Here is a 20,391-nt window from a genome sequence, read left to right as displayed (position 1 = left end):
ACACACACACACACACACACACACACAAATCACATCTTGTGTCCAGCTTTCATGTGGGTTTGAAACAAACTCCCAGTGTTTTTGGATCCGTCCATAAACGCAGCACACAGGACCCAACGGTCCTTTCCCTCCATCAGTGAGCTAATGAGGTTAATTTGAGTGAGAACACGAGTCAAAGCTCACTCCGGCTGCTTCTCCCGAGATACTAATTGGTTGAGTCAGTAAACGCAGCTGGAAACTCAAGCAGAGAATTTGACAAACATTCCTGCCGAGGCTGACGTCTATACACACAGTAAATGAGAAGCAGCAACCAGACGCCGGAAACACAGACGTCACGTCTACATTCACTCACTGCACACCAAACACAGGCCTTCACAAACTACAGCCTATAATTAACTCAAAGATTCAAAATGAAAATAAAAACTAATCAAAATAAAACACTTACTACTACAGTGCATCATAAAATGTAAAATTAATTTATTATAAAATTTTTTAATAAAAAATAAAGCAGTATGTAAAAAAACCATACAAATGAAAATAAATACATTTTAAAATATAAACAAATAAAAATAAAACATTTACTATTAATTTGATTATAAAACAGGTAAAATTAAAATAATTTTAATAATAATAATAAAACTAAGTAAATAATGAATAAAAATTAAAGATAAAAATAAATAGTTATTAAATAAAAAAATATCAAAACACTATCAAGTAATTAAATCATTAATGCCAAATTAAAATAAATATTTTTTTAATAAAAATAATGTGATTAGATCATAAAAATGTACAATTAAATAATTGTAAAATAAAAACAAATCAAAATAAATCACTTAAAATGAAATTATAATAAATGATTTTAAAATAAAAACAATCAAAAGAAAACACTAATAATGAATAATTACTAATAAAATAAATAAAAAAACAAAATAAAACACTTACTACTAAAGTAAATAAATCATAACAATAAATTAACAAATTTAAAATAAAAAAACTGAAATAAAAAATTTATTAAATAATAAAAAAAAAAAACTAAATTAAATACTAAAATAATGACTGTACTAATAATGCAACCAATTAATAAACAAATAAAATTAACAAATTAAATAATAAATGTTAAAATAAAATAGATACAATGCCAAATTATACACTTACTAAAAAATGTATTTTTTTATTTATCTGCATGACATGTGACTATTAACCAAACATCAGAGAACCATGAACATACGAACGTGTTGATGAAATATTAGCTTACAATCTCAGGGGGACTTCAGGTTAATATTTGGGGTCTAAGAGGCTCGTTTGGGAATCTCTGGTCTTTGGGATGACACCAGTTTACAATAACAGCCGTCAGCAGACAAGTTTCCAAACACCAAACGCATGTGTTTACTGTCAGACAGAAGCTCAGCCTTAACCACTCACTGATGTTTCCAATCAGACGGGAACATCATGTTCCTACGACACAACAGACTACAGCACAGTTATCCCAAAAATTACAAATCTGTTATCATTCACTGTTTTATTATGTTGTTCCAAACCCATATGACTTTCTCTCTTCAGTAAAACACATTAAAACACTTACTAATAATGTAAAACTGAAAAAGAATGGTAAAATATATATTTTAAAAAATGGAAATAAAACACTGGCTAACAATTATTTAACATTTTTTTTATAAAATTAAAATAAAAAAAACACTTGCTAATAAGTAATTAAATAATAAAAAGGTAAAACTGAAAAATAATTGTAAAATAATAAAAAATCTAAACAAAACACTTAGTAATAAGTAATTGAATCATAAAAATGTAAAACTGAAAAAAATATTTTGCAGTAGTCTAAATAAAACACTTGGTAATAAATAATTGAATCATAAAACCGTAAATTCTAAATTTTAAATAATTTTTTTTTACACATTAAAACACTTACTAATAATGTAAAACTGAAAAAGAATGGTAAAATATATATTTTAAAAAATGGAAATAAAACACTGGCTAACAATTATTTAACATTTTTTTTATAAAATTAAAATAAAAAAAACACTTGCTAATAAGTAATTAAATAATAAAAAGGTAAAACTGAAAAATAATTGTAAAATAATAAAAAATCTAAACAAAACACTTAGTAATAAGTAATTGAATCATAAAAATGTAAAACTGAAAAAAATATTTTGCAGTAGTCTAAATAAAACACTTGGTAATAAATAATTGAATCATAAAACCGTAAATTCTAAATTTTAAATAATTTTTTTTTATAAAATAACAAACATATAGTAAAAAATAAAATATATATAATAAAAATAAATAAAACGAATAAATTGTAAAATGTTAAAATAAAACATTATCAAAATAAAAACATCACAACAGAAAACACAACAGAAGATGAAAAGCTACGTTTTAAAGCGGTTTCCGCTCATACAACAAAAACATCCAAGTCCCAAAAATGACAGAAGACGCCATAAACATATCTCAAACCCACACTGTAAAAATGGTTGAAAACACTACTATTTTAGTCTTTAAAATTCACGTTTAATTCAGTATGTTACTTGGTTTCTTTGTAATTGTGAAATTTACAAGCAACTTCTGAGTGAAAACGCTTCCAACACCAAATTTTTTCGACAGCATCTATATACACAAAAGAGCAACGTGAACATTCAACTAAACATCTCCTTTTGAGTTTCACAGAAGAAACAAAGTCACAGGGGTTTTGAAACAGCATCAAGTTGAAATGATGTGATTTTGGGTGAGAGGATCTCCGGATAGACCGTCAGCGTCGCAGGGATTTCTTCTGTCGACTTCACTATCACTGGAACCAGGAAGCTCATAATAATATACTGCGAAGGACGCATCCAAAACAAGCACGAACGCAGAGACGATACGAGCAATTATTTCACAGAAATATTTTGACTCGTTACAAATCCTCCAGGATTTACATCAGACCTCAAAGCCTTTACAAACCTCAACACGATCCATCTAAAGCTGCGCAGAACGAGCTCCTGTGGTCAGAATTTCACGCAGAACGCTTGTTTATGCGAGTCTCAGCATGTGGACACACGGTTTACGTGTTTATGGGATCAGTGAAACCACATGAGAGGGAAGGCGCTCGCTCTCAGACACAAGATGACGCTTCACCAGCTTTCTTTGATCTGCTGTTGACTTCCACGTCAAAACTACAGCGAGTGAGCAAACACAAGCCGTCTATGAAGACAAGACCGCATCCGGTGAAGACACATGAGACGTGTGCTTTTTCTATACATTTTCTAAAAAAGCAAGGTTATAAATGCATGCTGAAGTTGAATATTTAAATCAAAATAATGAAAAAATAAAACAAAGAGTAAAAGAATAAATAATTCAATTAATACTATTACTACTACTAATAATAATTAGAATAATTAAAAAATATATATGAAACAAAATATTTAAAATATCTAACATATAACAACAGATAATGCCTTTAATAATAATAATAATGCAATATTTAAATCTAAATAAAAAATAAGATAAATAATATATCAATGAATAATAATAATAATAATAATAAAATATAAAAAATTAAATATCTGTAATTACAAAATATTACAATTTTATAATAGAAATATGTAATTTTTAAGCCAATTTAAAAATAATAATAATAATAATAAAAAATACATATCTGAAATAAATTACAATACATTATACATTTTATAATTTAATATTTTTAATAATAAAAATATTTAATATTTAAGTCTAAATAATAAAAATAAATCAATTAATGATAATAATAATAATAATAATATATTATATAAAAAATATATAAAATATATTTAAAAAAATTAAAACTCTTAAATAAATACAGCAAAAGATAATAAGTTTAATAATAAATAAATAATTATAAATTAATATTAAACCATAAACTGATAAAAGGACTAACAGCACAGATTTTGTATCGGTGTAGCATCTCATCGAGTAAGTCTTTGGCACAGACGGTCAGACGGCCACTCGCCCTCACACACACACACTCACACACACACTCACTCACACACTCACTCACACACTCACTCACACACTCACTCACACACTCACTCACACACTCACTCACACACTCACTCACACACTCACTCACACACTCACTCACACACTCACTCACACACTCACTCACACACTCACTCACACACTCACTCACACACTCACTCACACACTCACTCACACACTCACTCACACACTCACTCACACACTCACTCACACACTCACTCACACACTCACTCACACACTCACTCACACACTCACTCACACACTCACTCACACACTCACTCACACACTCACTCACACACTCACTCACACACTCACTCACACACTCACTCACACACTCACTCACACACTCACTCACACACTCACTCACACACTCACTCACACACTCACTCACACACTCACTCACACACTCACTCACACACTCACTCACACACTCACTCACACACTCACTCACACACTCACTCACACACTCACTCACACACTCACTCACACACTCACTCACACACTCACTCACACACTCACTCACACACTCACTCACACACTCACTCACACACTCACTCACACACTCACTCACACACTCACTCACACACTCACTCACACACTCACACACTCACACACACACACACACACACACAGACAGAGCTGTTTTGGAGAACCATCACTTTTCACATTGGCTTCCAGTTTTCCCCCAGGCTTCCTCACAGAGAGCTGTGTGTGGATACTGCGATTCCCTCTCTCACGGCATTCAGAGCCAATATTCTGCTTTATTTACAACTTCAACTATGAATAGCAATTGTGACAGACCCTCGGTTACCACAGAAAATAACTCAGACTGGAGGGGCATGATGTAATTATCCATAAAGCACTGTTTATGTGAGCAAACTCAAACAAACAGCAATTATCCACCAGCAACAGACGAGCAGAATTCATCTGTCTGAAACAATAGTCCCACATCAAACACAAGGTTTAGACTCTTCACAACACACATATTTGACATTTTATTCCTGATTTGAATTCCAGCTGAATTACACGCATGGGTTCGATGCCCATGGTTTTCAACCAGTTGAGAAGATATATCAAAGATAATATATAGCATCTAATAATACATCTTAAAGATATGTAAAGGTAGGTTGACTGCAACAATGTGACATTAAAAAGTTCTAAAAGCTCTAGTTTGTTGTAGCAGCCTGATGCAGTAACACTGTGGGACTTCCTGTCTGTCTGACCAATAGAAAGCAATGAAATGGTTCTGGAAACCTTTAATGCGTTAGTGGTGCAGAAATTACATTTATGACATTTCTAAACCATTCCTAATGTCTAAAGTAATCTGTAATATTTATTACTCAAATAATAGAGTAACGTTAATGTGTTTAATAAAAGTTAAAACATTTTTTAAAATAAAAATAAGAACTTTTAAATGAAAAAATGATTCTTGTGTGCCAAGAAATCATACTAATTGTACTAAAAATAAATGTATATTTGAATTGAATATTACTACTAGTGCTACTACTAAGATAAATACATAATTTTGAATTAGAATTAATAATTAAATGATTAACAATTCAAATTAAATAACAACAACAACAATAATAATAATAATAATAATAATAATAATAAAATTTTAAAATAAATATATAATACTACGTTTTTTTTATTGGTCCCATGGTTATTATAGTTAGCTAAAACTAAAACCATTATAACAACAACAACAATAATAATAATAATAATAATAATAATAAAATTTTAAAATAAATATATTATACTACGTTTTTTTTATTGGTCCCATGGTTATTATAGTTAGCTAAAACTAAAACCATTAAAAAAAACGTTAAAATAAAAAACTTAAACTGATATACGGTATATAAAAAAAAATCCTTTTTATGATTTTTACAGATTTTTTTGTACTGATTTTAGTTCAGCTAGTTGCTGAACATATCTCAACATTTAGTTTCAACATTTCAAACATTTAGTTTAATTTGATACTAAAATGGTACTAAAATAACTCAAACTAAAACTGAAATAAAAAATTAAATAAAACTATACAATAAAAAAAACACAAAAAAATACTAAAACTTGAAAAAAAATGAAAATGAAAACAGACAATAACAAAACAAATTTAAAAAAAAATCTAAATATTAATAAAAAACGATAAACAGTCTACTGGTTTTATCTCAATTACACTAAAATAACACAGCTCGGTCCCTCAGTTGTTAAACCTCTCATTAGCATCCTTTAACACGCCATTAAAACCCTTTCTGAACAACAGATCAAAGCGATCCCTCTGAGAACAGCGAGGAAGAATAAACGCAGGAAACAGACGTATAAGAACAGGAAGTAGATTCTGATTGGCCGGTCGAAGCCCCACCTACCCGTTGTGCTGTTCCCCTGTGGCTTTGCTCTCCAGCAGGCCACGCCTCTGGCCCAAGGCCACCTCGCACACGTTCTCATTGGAGTAGAGGTTGATGGGCGTGTTATAGACGGACGAATGAGGGGCGGCGGGGGCCGGGGGCGGAGCCAGCACTCTCGCTGGGGAGGAGGAGCCAGAGGAGGGTGTGGAGGAGGAGTTAGTGAAGGGGGAGTGGCCAGAGGCGGGTTTGGGGGCGGAGCCAGGCTGCTGGGATGGAGCGGCTGGGGTGAAGGCAGACGAGGCGGAGGGGATGGAGGCTTTGGGACTGACCGATCTGACGGTGTTAGTCGTTCCGCCGAAGGGCCGAGCTGTCTTATTATAAGCAATGCTGGCGGGGCCAATGGAGGCCCCGGGCGTTTGGCTGATGGGCACCGGCTTTATGATCTCCTGTGGATCCTCCTACAGAAGTGATGAAACACATGCAACACATGCTCACGGCACACGCATGCAGGAGTCCCTCATTACAGCCCTAAAGAACGCTCACTTCAGCTTTTTATGTACATCAATTTCAACAGTCACCACTGACAAGCTACTGCTAGATATATTGTAGAAACTTAATTTCCTATAAAGCTGCTTCTGCAATGATTTGTATCGTGAAAAGTGCTATACAAATAAACTTGAATTGAATTTCCACATGCACAGTCTGTGGCCAATTTATTTGCATAGCTAATTGATTGCAAGAATTTTTCATTCATTTTAATTCACATCAGGGTTATTATAGTTAACTGAAACCATAAAAGAACATTTCCGTTACTTGAAATACAATAAATAAAATTATAAAAACTTTAAATACATTTTTTAAACTAGTTTCCCATTTTCATTTAGTTCATGTTTATGTACTAAAATAATTAAAACTGAAATAAATTATAACTAAATTATAATATTATAATACAGTTTTAATAAAAAAAACGAATAAAAATAAAAATTACTAAATTTTTCATATTAAAAGGAAAACAGAAAATATAAAAATAAAAACTAATTCAAAGCATTAATAAAAACTATAATTGTCTCTCAGTGATACTAAAATAACATATACAAGGATTCACAGTAAGGGTGACCCTGAATAGTCGAAGATTCGATGCTTCGATAGGAGGAGCCTGATTCAATAATCTCACAGTCCAATATGCGCGGGGTGTTATATAACATATACAAGGATTCACAGTAAGGGTGACCCTGAATAGTCGACCCTAATAGGGTGTTATGATCATGCCATTTTGGCTATATTGGGGTACTCAATGTCTGATTTCACATATAACTACCGGTTTTCTCCCAATAAGTTAATATACAGCCTATTAAGATAATGCTGTAAATAAGAATCTGAAAAGAAAGAAGCTTTAAATAAATATTTTAACGTGCGTGAATAAATCCATCCACCCTATAGATTTAAGTTTCACTTTCTATAATCCGTGACCGACAGAGGAGCATCTTGGCGGCAGGGATTTAAATCTTTAACAAGACTCAAACTGACACAGACAGAGTGAGAGACTGGATTTTTTCGATCAGGTTACAACATTTTAGCCGGTTTATATATGTGACCCTGGACCACAAAACCATAAGGATCATAAGGGTCAATTTTTCGAAATTGAGATTTATACATCACATGAAAGCTGAATAAATAAGTTTTCCATTGATGTATGGTTTGTTAGGATCAGACAATATTTGGCCGAGATACAACTATTTGAAAATCTGGAATCTGAGGGAGCAAAAAAATCCAAATATTGAGAAAATCATCTTTAAAGTTGTTCAAATGAAGTTCTTAGCAATGCATATTACTAATCAAACATTAAGTTTAGATATATTTACGGTAGGACATTTACAAAATATCTTCATGGAACATGATCTTTACTTAATATCCTAATGATTTTTGGCATAAAAGAAAAATGTATAATTGTGACCCACACAATGTATTGTTGGCTATTGCTACAAATATCCCCCAGCGACTTAACACTGCTTTTGTGCTCCAGGCTCACAAATGTCATGTATATATTATTTATCTCGTATAAGATGCACTTGGTTGAGTTGCGCTGCAGCAAGCGCTTCATTGTAGTACTACGGTGATTATCTCTTCAGCGCGAGCAGGACAAACAACAATACAGAATATTAATAACTATGACTGGGACTGTCATATACATAACATTATAACGAGAACACTGTTATAATAAAACGCTCTGAATTTTTAGAGTTTAGTTGCCGTGTTTCTGCACGTTGTTGCGTGAAGAACGCGTCCACAAAAGGAGTTCATTCAGAGCCGCACAGACACGTTCATGTGCATGCGGAGCATTTTGTGCAGATAGCCTAAAAGTCGTAATGTTAACGTTATGTTAATGTATTCTATATGAGATAAATGACGAGTTAAATCCCATTGATTAAAAACCTGCTGCTTCTGGTCATCTTCAGCGTGCGCAGCTCTAAACAGAAATGCAGAACATTAATAACTACTGTCATATACATAACCTTACTGTTGTAAAAAACGTTGTGAATTTTTAGGGTTTCGCTGACGTTTAATGTTAACTATCTTTGAATCAAAACATAAAACATTATTTTTGTGTCTTCGAGGCGTCCGTTACACATTTTCCCTGTGTGTTATCGTCCAATCATCCCAAACATATGATTCGATTATCAGCAAGATAATCGGCAAGATTCAAAAATTCAGATTCGACTATGAAAATCCTTTCGGGACACCCCTAATTCACAGATTTGTTATTATTATTTAAATTAAATTGTTTTAATTGTACATTTTTTAAATGACAAATATCTGAGAATCAGAGATATTTTAGTATCATTGAGATACTATTAGAGTTATTATTATTTTTTATTAAGTTTTTATTTCTATTTTTATTTACATTTTAAAGTTTTAGTCATTTTGTTGTGTTTTGTCACATTAATTAGTTACTTTTTTAAATAGGTCTATACTGATTTTATTAATAATCTGTGAATCAATGGTTTTTTCAATTCGATTCAAGTTTATATTATATTGTATTATAGTTTTTATTAAATGCTTTGAATTAGCTTCCGTTTTAATTTTTGTATTAAAGTTGTGTCATTTCGTCTTCTTTTTTGTTTTTGTCTATAGTTTAATTTTTATTTTGTCTATAGTTTTTCATTTTATTTCAGTTTCAGTTTTAGTTATTTTAGTACATCAAGTTAAACTAAATGAAAATGCGTTGTCAACTAGCTGAAATGAAAGAAGGTTTTTTCATATTTTATCTTATTTCAGTAAATATTTGTATGGTTTTTGCTTTAGTTAACTATAATAAATGAGACGGTATAATTGAAATATTCTCTACTAACGGCCTGTAATGAGGGGGAGCAGAATCCCTCACAGATCTTCAGTGGCATGCAGCAGATCAGGCATCTCAATCAGCATGCGTGTCCTCACCAGACGTGATGCTAAGCCACAAAAGTGATGTGTGGCGAGACATTTGATTGGTTGCCTCATTTATATTCTGTCACAATGCACAGAGAGGCCCCGCCCACAGTGAAATCTAATTGGTTCAAACATCACTGTATATTAAAATATGCTCTTAATGGCTGTGATTATGTAATTTCAAACAGCATTTCGCTTTTTGTTTGACACTTAATGTCATGTAAACACCTTTTTATTAGGAAAATGCCATAAATGATTTAAGCAAACCCAATCATATTTTGTCAGCCTGTTTAATGTGCAATTATATTTTGACATCTAAAATGGAGAACTACTTTTTTGTTGTCATCAGCTACATAATGCATGTACACCATTAAAAATGCATTTATAGTGAGATAATTTTTTTGGTAAAAATGTAACATGCACACTATATATATATATATACAAACATGCAATATAATAGATCATTTGTTTTCATATGAAGCTAATTATAAAGACTACAGACTAAATCCAACTCTGCCCTAAAGGGAAAATAATAAAAGAAAAGAAAATTGAATAAAAGAAAAAAAAAAGAAAAAAAAATAATTAAATTAAAAACTAAATAAAATAAAATGACAACATAAAATGAAAAAAAAATAGAATAAAAAAGACAACATAAAAATAAACAAAAAAAATTAAAACAACATAAAAAGGGCTTAATCATGAGTTACCTTTTGGTAATTATTAGCACTTTGTTGTACATTTAAACACTTATTAATTATTTTTTTTAAATCACATTTTACTGCCACATTATCTGATACTATAAATGTCAGGTTGCGCCTGGTTAGGACACGCATTACATATAACTGCATAGTCTGAAGTTTACGTACCTGCAAAGTCTCTGTTTTAGTGATACTGGAAGATCTGAAAAAGACAAAACAGACGTTTAACATAAGACCTCATGACTGTACAACAATGGTCTGCTGAATTAATAAAAGTCAATATGGAAATAATGTCCCAAGTTTGACTGAGAGAAGCTCATATCTGTGTGTGTGTGTGTGTGTGTGTGTAATATAGTTTGAATAATGACTCTATTTTGGCTGCCATTCAAACAAACTGCACCTTCCATATGGAAATAATGTCCCAAGTTTGACTGAGAGAAGCTCATATCTGTGTGTGTGTGTGTGTGTAATATAGTTTGAATAATGACTCTATTTTGGCTGCCATTCAAACAAACTGCACCTTCCACTGTATGCTACATTACACGGCCATAAATAAAGCAGAGAGCAAACTATGGCATTCAATCCCAGCATCCCCTGTCCACCGCTGCCAAGAGCTGAAGGCCGCGCAGGAATAACCACACAAACTGTCTTCACACCGTAAAACAACGAGTTCAGACTCTGAGCCGCAATCACTGAGAGAAAACACTTGCTGTAGGGTCTGAGGGGACAAATGAGATTTCCAGATCAATCTTTGGGTGGTTTGGAGGCTCTGAGGAGCGTTTAGCTCTCTTATGAAAGTGAAGGATCAGAGCCACATTTAGGATCTAGTTTATATCAGACTTGAGGAAAAACGAATGTTACACGGCCATAAATAAAGCAGAGAGCAAACTATGGCATTCAATCCCAGCATCCCCTGTCCACCGCTGCCAAGAGCTGAAGGCCGCGCAGGAATAACCACACAAACTGTCTTCACACCGTAAAACAACGAGTTCAGACTCTGAGCCGCAATCACTGAGAGAAAACACTTGCTGTAGGGTCTGAGGGGACAAATGAGATTTCCAGATCAATCTTTGGGTGGTTTGGAGGCTCTGAGGAGCGTTTAGCTCTCTTATGAAAGTGAAGGATCAGAGCCACATTTAGGATCTAGTTTATATCAGACTTGAGGAAAAACGAATGGGAGAAATCACTCCACAAGGCACATTTCCATTAAAACAGATTTTTTTTAAAGTCTTCTTATTGGCTAAATGCATCACGTCTTTACTTTAGAACACACTAGAAAAGACTCTTTCATCCAAAGCAACTTGATGCTTTGAAGAACTTGAATAATTGAGAAATTGAAAATAGTGTCAGCTAAATAAATAAATGTAAACAAGCATGCATGTGTAATTAGTTGCACTAACCTCAAAAACAGACCATTTCAGCTGGATTTAAGATATAAATTATTGGATTAAATTAGAATTATTGGATAAAACCATCTGCCAAATGAACACATGAAAAATGCATATATAAATAAATAATTGTATTCATCAAGGATGCATTAAATTGATCAGAAGTGACAGTAAAGACATTTATAATGTTATAAAAGATTTCTATTTCAAATAAACGCTGTTCTTTTGAACTTTCTGTTAATCTGTGAATCCTGAAAAATAAAATGCATCACGGTTTCCACAAAAATATTGTGCAGCACGACTGTTTTCAACACTGATAATAATCAGAAATGTTTCTCGAGCAGCAGATCAGCATATTATACTGATTTCTGAAGATCATGTGACACTGAAGACTGGAGTAATGATGCTGAAAATACAGCTGCGCATCACAGGAATACATTACAGTTTAACAGATATTCACATAGAAAACAGCTATTTTAAATTCTAATAATATTTCCCTATTTTTACTATTTATATTTTACTATATATATCAAATAAAGCAGCCTTGGTGAGTAGAAGAGACTTCAAAAAGAATACTATCAGATTGATAAAAAAGTTGCTTTAACAGAAATATTTGATTAAACATGCTAAATAGATATACATTAAAAGGCTAAATAGACATAAACGCAGACGTGTGATGAATTAAATACGCAAAGCGTGTCTATCTCAGCCACTTTCCCATCATTGTGACGCGAACACAATCTGAAATATGACTGTGTCAACAAACCTCCAGTCAAAGTGCATCAGGGTTTGTGCATCTGGAGATGTTTTGCTTTTCACAAACCCCACAGACATACTTTACGTTCTCATTTATCAGCTGATTCTCGTCACACTGTCTAGACGGCTTCATTTGTCCTCATTAATCAGCATCAACATTCCTCGTAAATAACCTCCGTCCTCGAGCGGGCGACAAACAGGCCACACTTCCTACACAAACTGCTGTGACTCTACGAATCCGTTCCGCAAATCCTCAATCGCTTCCATATTAGGAAGGCCGAGCTGTTCTTTTGTGCCCGACGGTGCTGCTCATAATAGGGGTAAAGATGGAGCTGGCAGCACAAAGAAAACACTTGCACGAGGAAGTTAAAGGAGCTCAGACAAAGAGCAATAATCGGCACTCAAGGGGACAAACGTGAACAATAGAAGCAGAGGAGAGGAAGCAGACGGTGTGCAAGCAGCTCAGATCATCCTGCAGATCCTGTCTGTAAAGAATCATCCTGTCCATACAAACGCAAACTCCACCGACAGCATCTGTGGCACAACGATGGCAGCACAGAAAAAAATTAGCATAGAAAAATCATGTTGGAATAGAATTTTTTTTTTATTAAATCAATAAAATTAAATAAAATTAAACAAAATAAAATAAAATAAAATGAGAAAGTACATAAAATAAAAAAATATACCACATAAAAAAAATAAAAATTAAAAAAAAAGCAGTGAAGAGGAAGCAGGCAATGTAGAATCTGGTCTGAAAATGTTTTTATATATATAATAAAATATTGCTAAAACAGAATGAGTGCGTGTGTGAGAGCGTAGTCAGACTTCAGACCGCTGTGTGTGAGAGAGTGTGTGTGAGTGTGTGTGTGTGTGTGTGTGTGAGAGAGAGTGTGTGTGTGTCTGTGTGTCTGTGTGTGTGAGAGTGTGTTATGAGAGCGTAGTCAGACTTCAGACCGCTGTGTGTGTGTGTGTGTGTATGAGAGAGAGTGTGTGTGTGTGTGTGTGTGTGTGTCTGTGTCTGTGTCTGTGTCTGTGTCTGTGTCTGTGTCTGTGTCTGTGTCTGTGTCTGTGTCTGTGTCTGTGTCTGTGTCTGTGTCTGTGTCTGTGTCTGTGTCTGTGTCTGTGTCTGTGTCTGTGTCTGTGTCTGTGTCTGTGTCTGTGTCTGTGTCTGTGTCTGTGTCTGTGTCTGTGTCTGTGTCTGTGTCTGTGTCTGTGTCTGTGTCTGTGTCTGTGTCTGTGTCTGTGTCTGTGTCTGTGTCTGTGTCTGTGTGTGTCTGTGTCTCTGTCTGTGTGTGTGTCTGTGTCTGTGTGTCTGTGTGTGTGTGTCTGTGTGTGTGTGTGTCTGTGTGTGTCTGTGTCTGTGTCTGTGTCTGTGTCTGTGTGTCTGTGTGTCTGTGTGTCTGTGTGTCTGTGTCTGTGTCTGTGTCTGTGTCTGTGTCTGTGTCTGTGTGTGTGTGTGTGAGAACACTGGAAAGCTGCAGTGAAACACGTTTAATACCCAGCGTCCACATCAAAATCACCATGAACTCAGAGACACGATTCAACACGCTGAACACACACAACATGACCATAAACACATGCTCTTCAAGAAGTGTGACGCTAACAACTTCTTCCTTTTCACTAATATGTGCCGTTTCGAGGCAGATTAGATCTCATAAAGATCCAGCAGGGTGACTGATTTACTACACAAATTAAATTAGCGTCCATATCCAGTTAGAGAAAGTAAGTGTTTCATCTATGAAAGCTGAATGTGTTATTTCTGCAAAACTAACGTCACCAAACCAAACAGCACAAATAACGACTATTTCCGTATGATTAGCTGCGACAGGAGAAATGACAAATACACACAACACAAGCTAACAGGACGCTCCAGGAAACACGCTGGGAAAAACAGCGGAGGTGGAACAAAACACCACATGAGCCAAAATCAACAGTCAGACGCATGAAACTGAGACGCTGTTGTTCTCTGCACCGCATCAGTCACTCTCCATACACACACACACACACACACACACTTCATAATGCATGTACAACCTATAATACAGTTCATGTGCTTTTATGTGAAGACACTTATATGACTCCGAAATGATTGCACTATATTTTATGTATAATAATTTTCTATTCTTAACCGTTTTAAATTCATTTGAATCTTAAATCAATTTTTAAATCATTTTCAAAGTTTTTAAATTCCTTGTTTTATTGTTATTATTCTTTTCTTTTCTTTTATGCAAAGCACTTTGAATTACCATTGTGTATGACATGTGCTACATAAAAGAAACTTGCCTTAAAAATTAAATAAACATATAGAAAAAATGTTAAAGATAAATTAAATACAAAAATACAGTAAATAAAAATATACTATTTAATAAAATACTCTAAAAATGCGCAAATACACAAACTTCACAAAGTATGTACAACCTACAATACAGTTCATTTGTTTTCATATGAAGATAGAAATATACAGACTTAATCTAACTGTAACCCTCCAAAGAAAAATAAAACAAAATATAAATAAGCAAAGAGTTAAAATACAACCAATAAAATAATACTATAAAAAATTATTATCTATTTTCTATATATACTGTATATATATATATATATATATATATATATATATATATAAAACTACTGTATATATTAGGGGTGTAATGGTACACATATTCATACCGAAAATGTCGACTATCGAGAATCTTTACTACTAGTTTTAACGTGAAATATACCATGAATGAACATCTCACCCCTCACGTAATCACTAGTGTTTCAGCTGCGGAAAGACGTCATCAAAACAGCTTGTAAACAAAATGTCACGTAGCATTTCATTCACCTCAGGCAAGTCAACAGTGTCTACAGCTTATTTGCTAGGGAAATGAAGTCTAGTGAAGAGAATTTTGCGAAATATTAGATTATATATTTCACTTTACCTGTAAGTGATGTCTTAATTAGGCTATTTAATGTAGGCTATGTTTAAATAAATCTTTTATGACGCAAGTTATGACAGCAACTCTGTAAATTATTATAATTCAACAACAAATTGAAATTGTATAAATTAGAAGTTAATTTAAAAACGGCATTATGCGCAATTTACATGTTTGAATACATTTGTTTTTATTCGAGTGTTGATTTTTATAGTTAAAAATAAATAGTAGTTGAATTTAGGTTGTTAATTGTAACCTTATAGTAATTTAAAAGGGCTCACTATAGTTTAAATTTTAAATATAATTTAATATAAAATTATACATTTAATATATAATAATAAAAAAAAAAATAGAAAATGTCAAATACAAAAAAACAAAAACAAACTTAATTTAGACAGTAAACGTAAACCAGAACAAATCTATTGAAACTATAGTCAAAATCTACAGTGTTTGACTACGAGCCCTGAAACTCATTTCAGCAAACAAGTCTGCTCATATCGCACACAAACACAAACAGATGTTTGATAGCGTCTCTGGCAGACGGCGAGCCGCAGGCCGAATCAACCTGAGGGAGAAGACGAATAAGAGAGCTGTTATTGTGCTTATAAAGCTCTGATGGCAAACACCTCCATTTCCATCCTCTGACGCACCGAAAGCAATGCAGGGAAAATTACTTTTCCTTTCCCAGTCCAAACCATGCAGAGCTGATCTATAACTAATATACACCAAATGACATTTCAAGAGATTCATTATCAGCTCCGGCGGGATCCAGTGGAAATAAAAACATCATGTATAACGCGATGAAATGATAATGATTCTACAGGATGAAGTGTTTTGAAGCTGTGAGTGACAGATGTATGGTAGCTTAAGAAAAGGCTGTAAAGTGAGCCAGACTGTAATATAAATTGTACGGTAATCATTGGACTTATTTTTAAAGATACTCATAACTTGATTTTATATTTTATAAGTAAAAAATCATTATGGCACATTAGCCACACTTTGCATAAATACAAATCAACAACAAATCAGTGTTAAAACTTTGTTGTAACTGTCAAAGTATAAAGATTGTTTTGGACATTTTCTAACTGTTCTCATTTTGAGGTGTCCATTAAGTTATATATATATATATATATAAATAACATTTATACATATACATATATATATATATAAATTTGTTCGTAGCTATTAATAGTGTGGCAAAATAAAATAAAAAATCTAATAAAATCTAAAATAAAAAAAATTAAAACTTGGATCAGTTCAATTTTGATGTTTTCATCGTAATAGAGCACCTGTTTTTGTTAGTAGCTATTAATAGTGTGGCAAAATAAAATATAAAATAAAATTATAAAACTTGGATCAGTTTGATTTTGATGTTGCCATCGTAATAGAGGTGGTGAGGGTGGATGTGAGCAGAAAGAGTGTGTGAAAGAAAGAAAAACACAACGGCCTCTCCTGCCGTTCACAGCTGATCCGTGAGATGAACAGGGTTCGCACAGAAACTGCAAAATTAAATTCCAGGACTTTCAAGGACTTTAAGCACTACTTTTTTGGTTTTCAAGGACTAAAATCAGATCTCACAATATCGTTATTATCTTTCAAATTCTAATAAATAAACTACTAAAACAAAACGGTACAAATAACGTGCAGCACACACAAAGCATGCAACTTTAACATTTGAAAGGATACTATGACAAAGTTATCGCTTTCCTTATTCAAAGTGATTTTTATTTTCATGAATATATGATTAACCTGAAGAGCAAAAGCATCATCATACACTTGTAAAGTTATGACGATAGTACACTTAGCTCACGAGACAAAATACAGATACTTGGTTCACTAGATTGAGACTTTAATTCTATTTTAAGAACTTTTCTTTTAATCACAAAAAGCAAAACGCTGAGCTCCACAAAACAATGTAGTTGTATTTTGAAATATTTTAACTAACCTAGAGCCGTAACTAACAATTATTTTGGTAATCAAGTAATCTCATTATTATTTTGACAATTGAGTAATATTTTTTAGTAATAAAAATAGACCTAAGTGAAAAACAGGCTATACTACATTTATATACGTATATTACACTAACGATGAGACAATAATAATTGGTTCAAATAAAATCTCAAAACCAAGTAATCACATGGCTTTATTGAACAACACTGTTAAAATATTTTAAATAAAGTAGTATGCCTATACATAATATGAACCTAACCAACTTAAGTACATTTAGTATTATAACAAATACCTGCAGAGGGTGCCAACGGCCTGGCGATACTTCACTTTACAGCGTGATTCAACGACGTTTAAATCCATATCATTTTCAAATTTGGTCACATGCAAGGGTTCAAACATTTATTTTGAAATCGAGATGTACAACAAATCGCATGTAGAAATATTCTCTTGTGCTGGCACAGGTTTCTAAATGATTTACTTGATAAATCTAGTGCGATAACATACAGTTTTCCCAGATAAATGTTAAGCATCTTGTCGACGGAGCTGCTGAGATGGAGACGTGCTCCACGTTTGTAAATGATAACAGTGCAACACAAAGCGTGTCAGACTTTATATGCATTTCCAAATGAAACCCAAACAAACATCACATGCAATAAAAGACCGAGCAATATAATGCAAGCACTATCAAAGATTTGACCACTAACTCAACTTTATACTGATATACTTTATACCTTTTCATAAATATGGCTGTTTTCAAGGGTTTTCCAGGACTTCAATTTCAAAAAGCACTTTAAGCACCTTGTACGAACCCTGGATGAAAACAGCAGAGCGTCAGCTCAACAGGGAAATGAACAGGTTTGAGATGGAAACATCATATATCGCTTCATGCAGAGTTTTCCGGATCGCTCCAAAATAAGCTGTGAGCCAAACGGCAGCTGAGAGAGCCACGTTATCTGCGTTTCAGCTCAGAGATTTGAGCGGCTGTGCTCCTGCTGCTGTTTTCACAAGAAGAATAATCTATACTTTAGAGTTTAAGAGCCTCCTGACGCGTCGGAAATCTCCCCCAAACAGAGAACACCATGTAGGACGCTTATTGTGATGAGTGCAGCACACAAACAGACTGGAGTGCATCAGCACGCATTCATCCTGCATTATTTTACTGCATGACGCTGGATCAGATTCAAGCCTTCAGCTGGAGAATGAACATTCCTGTCACCTCATAAAATCAGGTTATTATAGCGATTTGTTAGCATGTGCTAATGGAATGATTATATAGTTCACTTTTACGAAGAGTTAAAGCAGAACCTTTCAGGGGTAAAAAAAAACAAAAAACAGGACGGTTTCGTGGTTACTGAATCCCCTCATAAAATGAGTTTAGTAAAGTGATATGTTAGCGTGTGTTAATTATATATGATTATATAGTTCACATTTACGGACAGTTAAAGCAGAAACTTTCAGGAGTGTGCGACCATCTTTCATTTTTAAACAGCGATATTTTCTGTTTCGCTAAATCTGCTGTTCCTGAACAAGCACGTGATCACGATGCATCCTAGGTGTATATGACTTTCTTCTTTCAGACGGATCCAGTCGGAGTTATATTAAAAATTGTCTTTGATCTTTCAAGCTGTTTAATGGCACTCAGCGGGTGTTGCATGCATCAGTCCAAAAGAAGTTAAATAAAAATCGCCCATCCATAAAAAAAAGTGTCTCGCACGGCTCCGGGGGGTGAACAAAGGCCTCCTGTAGCGAATCGATGCATTTTGTAAGAAAAATATCCATATTCAAAACGTAATAATCACTTGAATTTAGCTTGCGCCAGCAGTTGTAAACAGAAGCAGCTCCGGGAGCATGACGTATGAGGACAGTGTTGCGCATGCTCCGCTCAGAAGTGACGCACGCGGAGAGATCGAAACAAAACAACGGTCACTAATTAGAAGTACAAAACGAGGATTTGTAAAGAAGAATGTGGGAGGATTTCGATATAAGCCAAGAGGAGACTGGTTTTCCTTTGCTAAAGTAAGGAAACTTTGCTTCCTTTGCTCCTGTTAACAAACGTTGGTTTTCACGAGACTCACCGGCGCATGCGCAGCGCTGAACTCATACGTCATGCCCCCGGAGCTGCTTCTGTGTACAACTGCTGGCGCACGCTAGATTAAAGTGAATATTACGTTTTGAATATGGATATTTTTCTTACAAAAATGCATCGATTCGCAACAGGAGGTCTTTGTTCACCCCCCGGAGCCGTGCGAAACACTTTTTTTTATGGATGGGCGATTTTTATTTCACTTCTTTTGGACTGATGCATGCAACACCCGCTGAGTGGCATTAAACAGCTTGAAAGATCAAAGACAATTTTTAATATAACTCCGACTGGATTCGTCTGAAAGAAGAAAGTCATATACACCTAGGATGCATCGGGGGTGAGTAAAACAAAGCCTAATTTTCATTTTGGGGTGAACTAACCCTTTAATAACACTGAGACGTCACTCCAGCAGCATGACATCCATCTGAACGAGAGTCTGGAGCGCTGGAATCATGGAAACCAGACGTGCATTAGATTGGAGAGAGAATAAGAGTCTGTGGAGCGCCAGAGAGTTCATACAGGCAGCGGTTCTCCTGTGTCTCATAAAGGTCTGAAAAAACAGCTTTGTTCTGTTTTAACGATTCCTCTTCACACACACATGCTACACTTTCAGCACAGAGGAACGACTTCTCACAAAGAGGCAAGAGCAAGAATCTCACTGCTTCAAATGAAGTCAGTTCTCTACACGCACTTCAAGAGCTGGCGATACACAATGTATTTTTAATCTTTCCCAAAGCAAAAGTCTAATACAACTGCAAAAGATTCCCAAACATAACATACTAGGGCTGTGAATCTTTGGGTAGACAGCGATTCGATTCATGATTC

General features: G+C 34.0%; 1 protein-coding gene across 1 annotated transcript in view; it reads right to left on the bottom strand.

The window, feature by feature from the left end:
* Nucleotides 1–20,391, bottom strand: part of LOC107560827 (PDZ and LIM domain protein 5-like) — a 119,965-nt gene that overhangs the window by 44,764 nt on the left and 54,810 nt on the right. The window contains exons 4-5 of the mRNA XM_016245095.1: nucleotides 10,643–10,676; nucleotides 6,372–6,808 (exon numbers count right to left, since the gene is read on the bottom strand). Of these exons, the coding sequence (XP_016100581.1) occupies nucleotides 6,372–6,808; nucleotides 10,643–10,676 (471 nt within the window). The remainder of the gene's footprint in view (nucleotides 1–6,371; nucleotides 6,809–10,642; nucleotides 10,677–20,391) is intronic.

The sequence above is a fragment of the Sinocyclocheilus grahami genome, unplaced genomic scaffold, assembly GCF_001515645.1.
Source record: "Sinocyclocheilus grahami isolate Dianchi unplaced genomic scaffold, SAMN03320097.WGS_v1.1 scaffold745.1, whole genome shotgun sequence".
In the NCBI taxonomy this organism is placed as follows: Eukaryota; Metazoa; Chordata; class Actinopteri; order Cypriniformes; family Cyprinidae; genus Sinocyclocheilus; species Sinocyclocheilus grahami.
This window is presented reverse-complemented; position numbering and strand designations above follow the sequence as displayed.